Source organism: Leptonychotes weddellii, chromosome 6 (genome assembly GCF_054177405.1).
Source record: "Leptonychotes weddellii isolate Sample4059 chromosome 6, ASM5417740v2, whole genome shotgun sequence".
NCBI lineage: Eukaryota > Metazoa > Chordata > Mammalia > Carnivora > Phocidae > Leptonychotes > Leptonychotes weddellii.
This window is the reverse complement of record NC_138374.1, coordinates 113700874-113714072: the sequence shown is the minus strand read 5'-3', so window position 1 is coordinate 113714072 and position 13199 is coordinate 113700874. Positions and strand designations below refer to the sequence as shown.

At 42.1% G+C, this 13199-nt stretch overlaps 1 protein-coding gene across 8 annotated transcripts in view; it reads right to left on the bottom strand.

Annotated features, from left to right (window-relative positions):
- LOC102743929 (protein phosphatase 1 regulatory subunit 12B) overlaps positions 1 to 13199 on the bottom strand; it is a 144778-nt gene that overhangs the window by 103387 nt on the left and 28192 nt on the right. For 3 of the 8 annotated variants that reach the window (XR_014146546.1, XM_081824992.1, XM_081824993.1), the window contains one exon: positions 10860 to 10914. The exons of the other annotated variants lie outside the window; for them this stretch is intronic. Coding sequence is in view for 2 of the 3 variants with exons in the window: in XM_081824992.1 (XP_081681118.1) it covers positions 10860 to 10914 (55 nt within the window). In the remaining variant the exon portion in view is untranslated. The remainder of the gene's footprint in view (positions 1 to 10859; positions 10915 to 13199) is intronic. 8 annotated transcript variants of the gene reach the window in all.

Sequence of the window (13199 nt, the reverse complement as noted above, 5' to 3'; positions counted from 1 at the left end):
CCCCCCCCCCCCCCCCCCCCCCCCCCCCCCCCCCCCCCCCCCCCCCCCCCCCCCCCCCCCTCGATCTCATCACCCTAAGGTCTTGACCTGAGCCGAAATCAGGAGTTGGACGCTGAGCCACCCAGGCGCTCCAAACTTCAAAAACTGATCATTAGGGGTGCCTGGGTGGCTCAGTCGTCAAGCATCTGCCTTCGGCTTGGTTCATGATCCCAGGGTTCTGGGATCGAGCCCGCATCGGGCTCCCTGCTCCACGGGAAGCCTGCTTCTCCCTCTCCCACTCCCCCTGCTTGTGTTCCCTCTCTCTCTGTGTCTCTCTCTGTCAAATAAATAAATAAAATCTAAAAAAAAACAAAAACAAAACAAAAAAAACCTGATCATTAATATTCAAAGGACTGTTTCAAAGAGTAGGATGTAGTTATATTCCACACTTAGAAAAATCCTTTATTATCATATTTGGCAGTGACATAGAAAACACAGGTACTTTCTAGGATATACTAAAGTAATATAAATATTTCAGGAAAAAAATGCCCTTTGGTCAGGCTTAGGACAAAGAAGCAGTGAGAGTTTAGGTTTAAGAAGGTGGAAATAGGGGCTTAACCCCTGTAAGTAGGGAAATTAGGAAAGGCCTATGTTAGCACCAGGTGGGCTCTAAGGCCTAAGGTCACTGGACTCACAGACTCCTCTCACTCACTCCAGAAACTGGTCTGCAGCTGCTGTAATCACTAGCATGGTCTTCCTTAGGAAAAAGGGGGCACCTGGAAAGTAGGAAAGCACCCAAACATGTGCTTTTTAACCTCTACTGACAGTAACCTACTTATGACAAGCAGATTTAAGCTGTCATCTCTTCCCAGGAAAAAAAAAAAGCAATTACGTCTAACAAAATTTTGCTAACAATTTCAGGGATTTCTAGACTTTCCTGAAGCTTGGGTTAAGAAGAGAAGGGTCTAGAACGGAAGAACTCCTTCAAGGACCTAAATCAGATTTCTCTTCAGAGAAGGCCTATAAAACAGATCTATTATCTTCTCTATCTAATCACCCCACTTTTCAGATGACTCAGATTCCTTTAATTAAGCCTCAGTGGCACTTTTTAAAAGTCAGGTTTCCTGAGATATAATTTACACACAGTAAAATTTGCCCTAAAAAGTATACAGGCCAATGAGTGATAAGTTTTGACAAGTGTGTATAATCCCATAACCATCACCACAAATCAAGATACAGAACAGTTCCATCACTCCCCAAAATTCTCATGCCCCTTTGTAGTCAATCTTCACCAAGTCCCAGCCTAAGGGGAATTTTTTGTAATTACACAAAAGTTTTAAAACTCAATACTGAAGGAATGCATTGACTTTTTCAATCACACTAAAAAGTGATAGACAGGGGCGCCTGGGTGGCTCAGATGGTTAAGCGTCTGCCTTCGGCTCAGGTCATGATCCCAGGGTCCTGGGATCGAGCCCCGCATCGGGTTCCCTGCTTGGCGGGGAGCCTGCTTCTCCCTCTCCCTCTACTATTCCCCCTGCTTGTGCTCTCTCGCTCTGTCAGATAAATAAATAAAACCTTAAAAATAAATAAATAAAATAAAATAAAAAGGAACAGATCAATGGCCCTAGCCCACTAAATTAGGTGTTAGCCACTATCCCACAGATGGTAACAAAAATGAGCCTACGATCTCGTGAAATAAAATTCCTTATATTCTATGCACCACTACCCACCATTCTCTAAGTTTTAGGAAGGTGGGAGCTATTTTTTGTCATTACATCATTAACATTTAGCACTGTGCCTAGCTTATAGTAGGTGCTCCAACATGGTTACTGGACTCAATTAAGGTTATGGAGGAAATTTAGAATCCAAGTTATTATAGTTTTGTCTTAGGATTGGTCCCAATTACCTACTCGTTTGTTTATTTACCATTTTAAAAGTTTCATCAACAGGGTGTTTATCCATTCATTCATTTTCTTCATTCCATTTAACCAACCATTGCCCCATCCTACACTTTTTTTTACCTACTCCAGATACTGTATTTCAAAATAAAGAAGGCCTGATTTCCAGCAGGACCTTGGGGGGAAGTTGTACATATAAAGGAGTGATAATTAAATTTAAGATAAGAAATGCCACGCCATAAAGAGATCGTGCTCTGGATAGGAAACCCAGTACTACCTGAGGGGTGAGAAAGAAAAACAGAGGAGGTGATGTGAACAGAACCTAGAAAGACTGGGAAGAGGCTTCCTAAACCAAGACCGGAGACAACATTGTTTATGGCACTATTCTTGGATTTCAAGCAGGAGAGTGAGCCAGTCAGACCTGCACTGCAGAGGATGATGGACTGGTGGGATGGGGCAGGGGAGAAGAAGGCCAAGGGTCCAGCTGGGAAGGCCCAAGTTAACAGAGGGCAGTGCGGATGGAGAGAGTGGAATTGAAGGATTCTTGACAATGAAAGACAGGACTCGGTGAGGAGTACATCACTTCTCGGTGGGAAGTAAAAGAGAAGGCTTCTAGTTTGATTTCTATGTTTCTCAACTGGGTGACACTTACGCAGGACCATTAACAAAGACTTTTTAAAATACGTGAAAACTGGGGCATGCCTGGGTGGCTTGGTTGGTTGAAGTGTCTGACTCTTGATTTTGGCTCAGGTCATGATCTCAGGGTCCTGGGATCCAGCCCTGTGTAGGGCTCCTCGCTCAGCGGGGAGTCTGCTTAGAGACTCTCTCCCTCTCACTCTGCCCCTCCCCACCCACTCACGTTCAATCTCTCTCTCTCTCAAATAAATAAATAAATCTTAAAGAAATACATGAAAACTAACAGACTTTTCTCTCTCTTTCCAGCCTTTCTGGTCAGAGGGAAGGAAATGGTTTGGTTTGTTTATACTCTCTTTCTACGGAGGACTGGAGAATCCTTAGAAATGTGCACTTGTAATAACACTTAAAATTATGAATATTGGGGAAAGGAAAACAACGGCCAGAAATGGCTGTCGTTAGGTGTGGCTACTGGAAGTCAGGCACTATTCTACGTAAGTCCTTTCCACGCAGTACCATGAAGCTCAGCAGAGAAGTCGGGGCTAGAAATATAGAGTGATAGCTGAGGTGACTGGACCATGATCAACTAGAGAGTCCTGAGAAAAGAAAAGAAGGAAGCCTGAGGAACAATACGTAAGGTGTTTGCAGAAGAAAACAAGCTAAAAAGGACACAAAGAAAGAGCGGTCAGAAAGGACAGAAGTGAGCCAAGGAAGAATGGTATCTCAGGGGTCAAGGTAGAACAAAGATTTAAGAAGGCAGCCGTCAACATCATAATGTGCTGCTGGGAGTTCAAGGTAATAGGTGAAGTGACTAAGGAATCTGATCATTAGGAACACCACAGGGCCCTGTGCTAGAGCAATTTCACTGGACAGGCAAGTGGGGCAGAATTTCTACTTTAATAGGCTGAGGAGAGAATAGGAGGCTAGGAAGTAAATAAAATGACATAAGGGCTTTTCCAAGAGTAACAGCGAAGACAGAGTGAGACATGGTGACCCCAGAGGGCAGTGCAGCACCAAAGGTAAGTCTATTAAGACAGGAGAGACAAGCACCTGTCAAGGACAAACAAAATCTTTGTGCAGAAGTATTTTTGTCATAGATATAGCTAAGCTTGCAGCTCTGGTTCCCATTACTTACGAATTTTGTGTGCCAAACGTTCTTTCTTTTAAACACTCTAAGCTTCATAGTTCTTGAAGGATCCTTGAGCTATTACTATATTTTATTTACATGGCAAATGAGCAGCAAGCCACTTTCAGCACAAGGACACCAGATTTGAGAATCACATTCAATTTCCTTTTCAGGTTAGAAGACTAAGATTTATTCAGAGGAAACAATTTACAGAGCTGGGTCATTATACTACCCAGGATTAGCTAAGAGACTCTGGGGAAGAAGGGAAAAAATGGTTTAAAGACAAACCAGAAACAATGAATCATTCAGGTAACTGTTGTCATCCAATCCCAATTTTTTAATATTTCTTGAAATAGAAATAAGCCTGCCCATGGCTCTGGAATTCTCCCAAAACTAAACTTCTCATATCTAGCATCCTCACAAAACACTGAATAAGCCAGTGGACCTACAAAACAACTTCTCATTTGTTTCCCAAAAACCCTTATTTCCTATTTCGATTTCAGATGGGATAGAAAGTGTTCGATTTGCTTTATTTTCAGAAGTGGTATCTCCCAAGACAAATACTCATTTCCTAGAAGTTCTGTCTTCCCTTCAAAAAAATATCAAGAGATTTTAACTACTGTGCTCATTGCTAGCTTATGGTATAGAACGGTCCAACTAAGACTTGGGCCCTGGCACGCACCTGCTCAGTGGTGTACAGCAAGAATGGACTTTAAAGTACAAAAGATCTGGTTTTGAATCCTGGTTTTGCTGTTTACTAGCTCTGTGATTGTAGGCAGGTTCCATAATCTATCTGAGCCTTAATTTTCTTATATCTTTTAAGAAAACAGTATTACTTACCTCACAAAAGCTGTGAGGATTAAATGCATCTAGGAGAGTACCAGTGTATAACAAGCTTCCAAAAATATGAATTCTCTTATCCCATTTAAACCTTCCATATGTTTAAAAGCCAACTCAAATTCTATCTTCACTGGCTTCATGAAGCCCTTTCTAACCTCTCCATCCTACATCATTCATTCATCTTCTTCTCTGAACTCCTAACACACCTGAACACAATTTTGCACCCAAGGATATACAGTTCCTTAATGTATACTCTTGGTTTACTATGTGTATATGTGGTGTCCCTGATCTTCAGGGCACCACCTAGGACATATCCCTTTCTTATTATACTCAGCACAATACTGAGCACAGAAACGGTCAGATGGTCATCAAAGGCTTAGAATCCAGTGATTTTAGAATCCAATACTACCTACAAATCTCCTATCTCCACTGATTAACCAGTTAAGACACTGAGACTAAAGAAGTTAAATGGCTTGCCTGAGAGGGCATACGCTGTGTGTTCAGCTGAAGGGTACGCTGGGTCTCCTGCCCTGCCACCAGGGAGCCTGCCACGCTGTTGTGAAGCAGCACCCCAGCAATGTCCACAGAGGGCCTCCCCAGGCCAGAAAACACCTGCACTCCATATGTTAAAACACTTCACACGGAATGGGGTAAATATGCTTGTCTGCAAACTGACCCAAACACAAAATAGGGTCTTTGGGCACCTTACGCGAAGTAGATCGACTGACGTTCTTCTGCTGCCACCTTCTGGACAGAGTATATTACTACATGGGGGCTCATTTTTCACTGAGAATTTTCTTCAATACATATGTACCCAACCCCTACTATGTATTAGGCTCTGCGGTATGAAGAAAACCTAATAAAAAATGCACTCTCAAGAAGCTCACAATGTAGTAATGAGGAGGGACAACACCTGCTTTAATTAACTAAACCAGTCCTAAGAAAAGTGCTACCAAAGAACACTGAGGAGAGTATACTGATGGCAGCCTGGAGCTGGGGAAGCAGGGTAGCCAGTGGTGGGGTTTCACCTGCAGGAGTTCTTACAGTATGAATAGAATTTTGTTCAGCAGGGAAGGTGACAGAAGGCCATTCAAGAAAGAAGGTGGAGCACAGACAAAGAGGGTCATAAAAGTAAAACATGTTTAGGAAATAGCCAGAGTTTTCTACCTGAGTACATAAAGGGATGTGATGCCAAAGACATAAAGCACAAGAAGAAAAGTAGAGAGGGACAGATGAGAAGAGTAGAAGTTTAGTTCTGGACAAGCTGAGCTCAGAGTCTAGTGAGCGATCTCTCTACAGGACTGAAATGACTACCCATCCACAGAATCCTCTGCACTGCCTGACGCAGCACGATTTCGAATTTTGTCTAGAAACTGGTCCTCTGAACATAAAAGATCACTTAGGGAACTTCTCTTGTAGGTATGGGAAAACATTTACTTCCAGGAAGATTCAATGTGACTGTATAGTTTGTAGCATGTAACTAGTCTCTGCATGTTGTAATTTCCTGTTCAAAGGCCAATTCAAGGAGCAGTCTAACCTTTCACTTACCTAAACCAGCTTCTCTCTGCAATTGCCCTACATATCCAACAATTTTTTCTTTGTTTCATTTACTTAAAATATATAATATTTAAGATTTAAAAAGATATACAGAATACCACCACCAGGGGCGCCTGGATGGCGTAGTTGGTTAAGTGTCCAGCTCTTGGTTTCAGCTCAGGCCATGCTCTTAGGGTCGTGGGATCGAGCCCCGTGTCAGGCTCAGCGCTCAGCGAGGAGTCTGCTTAAGACTCTCTCTCTACCCCTCCCTCCTCTCTAAAATAAATATATCTTAAAAAAAAAAAAAGGAATACAACCACCACCTATCATCCAACTTAAGAATACGTTACTGGTATCAGTTTCCTCTTGAAAAGAGAAGCATGTTTCTATGTCTTGAAATTCTTAATTGTCCTCTGCCACTCTAACCTTTTGGGTGGGATCCTTAAGTCAGTGCACATGTTTAAATTCTTTAGGAATATGAAGAAGCACCAGAGAAGATCTAAACCGGTTGTTCTGAACACTGTACATCTTATTCTTAAACATCCACCCTCCCCCTTCTCTCAAACACACCACCACCAAAACAATGTATGCAATCAAGTCAGCTTCCCAAAGGACCATCAGGAAGAGAAGAGGACTGAGAGTGGAAACACACATCTAGGATATCAAAGCCATCAAGCAAAGAAATTTTACCTGCTGCTTCCGCTATTCCATGCCCGTTCCTGATGTCGCAACTCAGCACACCGAGTTAGCTCCCAAACACAGAAGGCGCTAGTAAATTATGGCAGGGGCTTGATTCAATTCCCCAGAACACAAAGATCAACTTCCTGTGCCTTGGATTTCCATAAAACCAGGAACAGTAAGGAACTCCACTGCCAGATCAAATCATTCTAGGTGAGAGCAGGTCAAGCTACCTCAGACACACCTTGCCACACACCTGTGCAACAGCTTCCCAGAAGCCCAATTTTCAACAAACAGGTGGCCACTCCTCGGACTGTCCTTCCCTAGTAACCTAGTAAACACCAGAGCTCATTTTATGAGATTGTTACAAGTGACCGCCTTTTTCTGACATGGGAAAATCAACTGGTAGGAGAGAAAGGGGAGGGGGGGTTTGAGAGAGGGCATAACATTTTGGTCCCTCCCATATGTCACCAATACTCACAGCTCTGAAAAAAGAACCACTTTATCAGAAGGAGATTAACTGTAAAAACATAGCTGATAAGGGCTTTGAGTAGCAGGTGTTGGGTGACTTCTCACTTTACTCTGAAGTGGTTGGGGAATTGGCATAGAACCACCAGAGGCTCTGCTGCATCAGGGAATGGATTCTTGTTCTTTCTTTGGAATGCATGTGTCCCGAAGGGATGGGGGAAACGTTTTAAACCTCCACTCCTGAACTGTTAAGTGGTGTACTGAGGAATTACGTGACAAATGCCATTGTCTCTGGAAAACGAAGTGAGTTTGTGTCTCAATAGCTGTGTTTAGCAATAGGAATACAGGAAAAAGATGACAGACATGTAAATTCAAGACCCTTAAATCTTATTGTATTAATTCTTAGCAGGCACCATCCAGGTCTTCTTTCCCAGAACAGTTCAGTGGACCTAAATGGTCTTAGTGTTATTTTTAAACAGCTTTACTGAGATACAATTCACATCCCCACTTAAGTGTACCATTCAGTGGTTTTTAGTACATTTACAGTTACGTAATTATCACCATCATCAATTTTGAAACATTTTCATCACCCCAAAAAGAAACCACATATGCATTAGCAGTCACTTTCCAGTTCAGGTTTTTTAATATAGATCAACAGCATCATTCCCACTGGCTAAATGGGACCACATTGCATCAAATCTAAACCATCATCCACTGCAAGATACACTGCCACTTTACCACCAAGAAAGAAAAAGCAGTGCCAATCACACGTTTTTCATCACCTTTTCAGCCCTTGATTTAATAGTTATTGAAAGGGATCTTTTAGATTTAGACATATTTTGTACCAGCAATGCACATATCTCAGTGGCAGTAACAGAACACTTATGACCAAATTCACACATGTGCAAGAACAACCACCAGCAGTAAGACATCCTGGCTTTAGAGACATTGAAATGTGAAAAATGTTCACTCTAGAATCAACAGTATCAAATATTGCATGCACAGTATGGAGTGTCCTTGGTTACAAAACAACAGAAACTGACCTCACTAACTAGGCAGGAAAGGAATCCCACAAGCATAATCTATATAAGCTAATAAGCTAACATAATAACTCATCATCTAAGCAACCCAGAAAACCCCAGAATGGGGGCAGAAAATGTATCTACTGCTATGTACATTTCACTCTCTTCCTGGTCCATAGTCACAGGAAGAGAGAGAACTATCTCTCTCAGTAGAGAAAAATGTAGTAATAAGTTCAGCTTTTTTGCAGTCTTTTAGATAGGGAAAGAAAATACTTATTTTTTTTTTAAGAATTTATTTATTTGTTTGACAGAGAGTGATATAGCGAGAGAGGGAACACAAGCAGGGGGAGTGGGAGAGGGAGAAGGAGACTCCCTGCTGAGCAGGGAGCCCAATGCGGGGCTCGATCCCAGGACCCTGGGATCATGACCTGAGCCTAAGGCAGACGCTTAATGACCGAGCCACCCAAGCACCCCAGAAAATACTTATTTTAGAACCAAAATTGAGAGAGTGGAGGCGCTGCGGAATCTCTAGAGTGCCTTTTCCAATTGACAACTGCCTGTCTTTAGCTTGGAGACAGAGAGATGAGTCAAATGACTTCAAAAAACCATGACTCAGAGTTTAATTACTCGGTTTAAATTTCTAACATTCCAAAGACGATGCCAAATTAATTTGCTGACAGCTTCACATTAGCACGAATAACTAGCTAGCTTATAAGGACTGAAGGCCGATAAGTGTGGTATATATTACTCAGCCAATACTGACCATATCCTGACCAAGCACGGTCTCATGTGGGCTATCTGGGAAAGAGAAATAATTTTAGCTTCTTGTGGAGAAAAACTATTTTAGCCGTTTCTATAAAGAAAAGAAAGGGCACCAATAAAAGAGATGTAAAATTCAGAATTAAGTGGTAATATTTTGTAATCTAGAGTTCATTTCTTACTGAAGTTGAATACATTAAAGAAAGAAAGATGTAAAATTCAGGGTTGGGTTGAGAGGGAAAAAGCTAGAGGAGAAACAGAGCAAGAGGATCAAAGGCAGACAGTATCAGACTCTAATATTAGCCAAGGGAATTGTTTACATTTTGTTGCTAAGGAAAACTTGGCGCTTTGGAAAACGAACCAGCCGCGACACTCTTGCGACAGCTGCCGCTTGGCTCTGATGCCCTTGCAGGGCTATCTGCCACCTGCCTGCCACTTGCCATTTCTGTCCTGCTGTCCGCCAGTCAAATCAACCCCTGTACAATCAGATGACCCTGTTGGTTTCTGTAAGCCTCAGGGACACTCCAAAGACTGGGTGGCGGTGATCACGGTGCCATGAAGGTAGACCACCGCATGCTGGGCTACCGACTAAGACGGACGCGTCCCCAAATCAGAACCTTTCTTCTCAAATCCAAAAGAAGAAATGGTTATTGAGTTCAATGACAAGGGCAAAAGAGGCTTGGGTGACGATCTCCACTGTGCCTCTGACTCAAGGTGTGCTATTAGGCAAATCACTCCATGCTCTGAGGGCCTCAGCATTTCCATTTGTAAGACAGGGAGTTTAACTCCTATTCTTTCCATCAGGTAAAGAGAATACTTTGAGCATACTTGAGCTTTTCAGGAAAGAAAACAAAAGGAACTTTGTAAATTCAAGATCATGCCTTTCTTAAAAGTAATAAACTATTTCAGAAGTCCTGCCCTGAGCTTATGTAGCAAAATAATTAATTATCTAAAATCCTGCAAACCTTGAATCTCTTGACTCTTGTTTTTACTCTTCAGTGACTATGGCCATTTTCACAGACTGACATCATAAGAAAGACTGTTGTTCCTAGAGTTAAATTTTTTTTTCAAGCTCTCCTTCCCCTGCCTTGCTTATAAGGGTAATACTTTATCACTCTGGAATTTTGGAATATACAGAAAAAAACCCAAAAGAAAATAAAAAGATACCCATAATCCGCCCCCCTCCAAAAAATCTAGTGTTAAGATTTCCATGTTTATTATTGTTTGGTATCATAATCTATTTTTTTTGTATCTAGCTCTGTCCATTTAATAATGTATCTGTAGTTAACGAACTGAATAAAGCACACAGGGAGTAAAGCTGAGACTCATCATGAGCCAATCGGTATGCACACACCCTTCTTAGGACCAAACATTCTCAGAAAAGAAAAGCCAGCTGTGCAGCTTTCATGGTAAGACCCACTCCCCAGTCCACATGCTCTGATTACACTGCAAATGGAGATTCTTTCTGAGAGATGGCTTTTCCACTGGGTAGGTCTCGCTGTGGCCCATTTTAAAGCCCCATTTATCCCAGTGCTCACTAATTGTTTCAAATTGGACCTGTGAATGTGAGCTTCAGGCCGCCATCATGGTTCCCAGCAGGAGTCCAAATACTTCCACAATGAGCTGATTACAGAGAAAGCTGCAGCTTTAAGAGAAGAATTAGCACCCAGCATGCTCTTTCAGAAGGAAAATTTAGCTGTTTTCAAAACATGTGATATTTTTTTTCTTTCAGCTTATGTTTGTCTAGAGGGAGAAATTCTAAATGGTTTTAATTCTGTAAAGGCTTAAATGATAGGTTTTATTTGATCAAGTCATTCCCCAGCTGAAAATACTTCAGTGGTATTCCATAGCTTTGAAAACAGAAGTTCAAGTTTCTTAGCATAGCACAACAAAAATCTCCATGATTTGGTTCCTGCCTACCTCTCTAGCTCCACAATTTCCAAAGTATACCCAGTGGAATACCAGTCTTGGGTTTCTGTGAAAAAAAACAAAACAAAACTATTCGATGGACACAGAAATTTGGAAAATGCTGCAAATTCTAACCACACCCACACTCCCCTCTCTACACCCAACTCCCCCCCCCGCCCCCCCCCACAACCACCCCCCTGAGAGGAATGATCCCGAGAAGGTTTTGGAGTAATCCTGTTTAACTTCCTTTAACCCATTCTTTCACAAACTCATTTGCCCACAGGCTGTTATTTTTTTTTTTTAATTCATCTAAATCTATTTCACAAAGACACTTTCAGAAATACAACACTGGCCTTGCCTTCTCCCAGCTTCGGGCATATTAAACTTGTTTCTTGAATTTCTTGTGTTCCCTCTAAAATACCAGCCTCCTATTACTACTTATAGTTCACTTCTAGTTGCCTTCAAAATTCAACTCCAGTTACCTCCTCTGGCACACCTTCTCTGTCACCCTACTCAGGCTAATTTAGATTCCCCTCCTCTGTGCCCCCATAGCAATCTATACATATCTTTATCAGAGCACTTAACAACTGACTATATTATTTGATTTACTTGTTTGCCTTCCCACAATAGATAAATTTAAGCTCTCAAGGGCAGGAAAGATGTTTTTCTTTGACCTTGTAACTTTGATAACTGTGCCTGGCACATGGCAGTCTCTCAATAAATGGTTGTTAGATGCTTTATATATGCAGGTTCCCATATATAGGACTCTATATAGAAACAACACATTTCCAAAATATTTTATTCTAGGAACCACTTCTGATTAATTTGCCATTTTTATAGATGTGTCTATCTTCAGTACAACTGGTCACTTCTTATTATTGTTACCAAATTAAATAATAGTTTGAGGTTTCTGTTTTGCATCCAAAAATTCTACTACATAGTGATCTGCATGTAATACTTCTAAAAGTATCTAAGTATTTAAGAAGCTGCATCTGTTAACTTTTTCTCAGAGTGGTTCATTTCCTATGTGAGTTTGTCTTTGGTAGGCAACTGTTTTATAGAAATCCTTTGCACCCTGGGTTGTCGATGTGTTTCTTCATGGTGGTTTTAAATTGCCTGTGCCAATGGCCCCAGAGTTTCAAGAGTGCCGACTTAGTTTCTATGTTAAATTCTTGGCTTCTGGGGCGGGGGGCGGGGAGCCTGGGTGGCACGGAGCCTGGGTGGCACAATGGGTTAAGCATCCGACCCTTGGTTTCAGCTCAGGTCATGATCTCAGGGTCATGAGATCAAGGCCAGCATTAGGCTCCGCACTCAGCATGGCGTCTGCCTGAGATTCTCTCTCCTTCCTTCTGTCCCTCCCACCGTGCTCTTTCTCTCTCTCAAATAAATAAATAAATCTTTTTTTTTTTTTAAAGATTTTTATTTAATTTGACAGAGAGACAGCGAGAAAGGGAACACAAGTAGGGGGAGTGGGAGAGGGAGACGCAGGCCTCCTGCTGAGCAGGGAGCCCGATGAGGGGCTCGATCCCAGGACCCTGAGATCATGAGCAGAGCCGAAGGCAGACGCTTAACGACTGAGCCACCCAGGCGCCCCTAAATAAATAAATCTTAAAAAAAAAAAAAATTCTTGGCTTGGGATTTCCACACTATATGTGTAGTAAAAATTTCCCACAGAAGATTTTTCTGTCCCTGCTCAGACCCTTGAATAGGCGCCATCCTTGACATTTTTGGGGGCCATAGACAAAGTACCCTTTTCATGAACTGGGTAGTCTTTTGAGAACTCCAGCTTTATACAGGTTCTTACTTACAGATCCTAGCCTAGTCAGGTCCAAAGCCATGCTTCCTACACCCAGGCATGGCATTAAAATCTGAGCCTCCAGACGCTAACATCTACTCTAGACGTCCTATACCAACCCTGGGCCACTCAAACCATTCTGGCCTTTGGATTCTCTTCATTTTTGTCACCTAGCAGTTCCCTTTCACTTTTCTGAACTCAACTACATTTTCCTACGTTTATAATGGGAAAGGGGTCCTTATAAATCCATCTACCATGTTGCTAGAACCTTTTCCTAAATAAATTTTGAGTCCATTCACTTTTCTCCATCTCTTTTACTACTACCTCTGTGCAAGCCAATGTTCTCTCTCATGCACCCTTCTTTTTTTTTTTTTTTAAGATTTTATTTATTTATTTGAGAGAGAGAGAATGAGAGAGAGCACATGAGAGGGGGGAGGGTCAGAGGGAGAAGCAGACTCCCTGCCGAGCAGGGAGCCCGATGCGGGACTCGATCCAGGGACTCCAGGATCATGACCTGAGCCGAAGGCAGTCGCTTAACCAACTGAGCCACCCAGGCG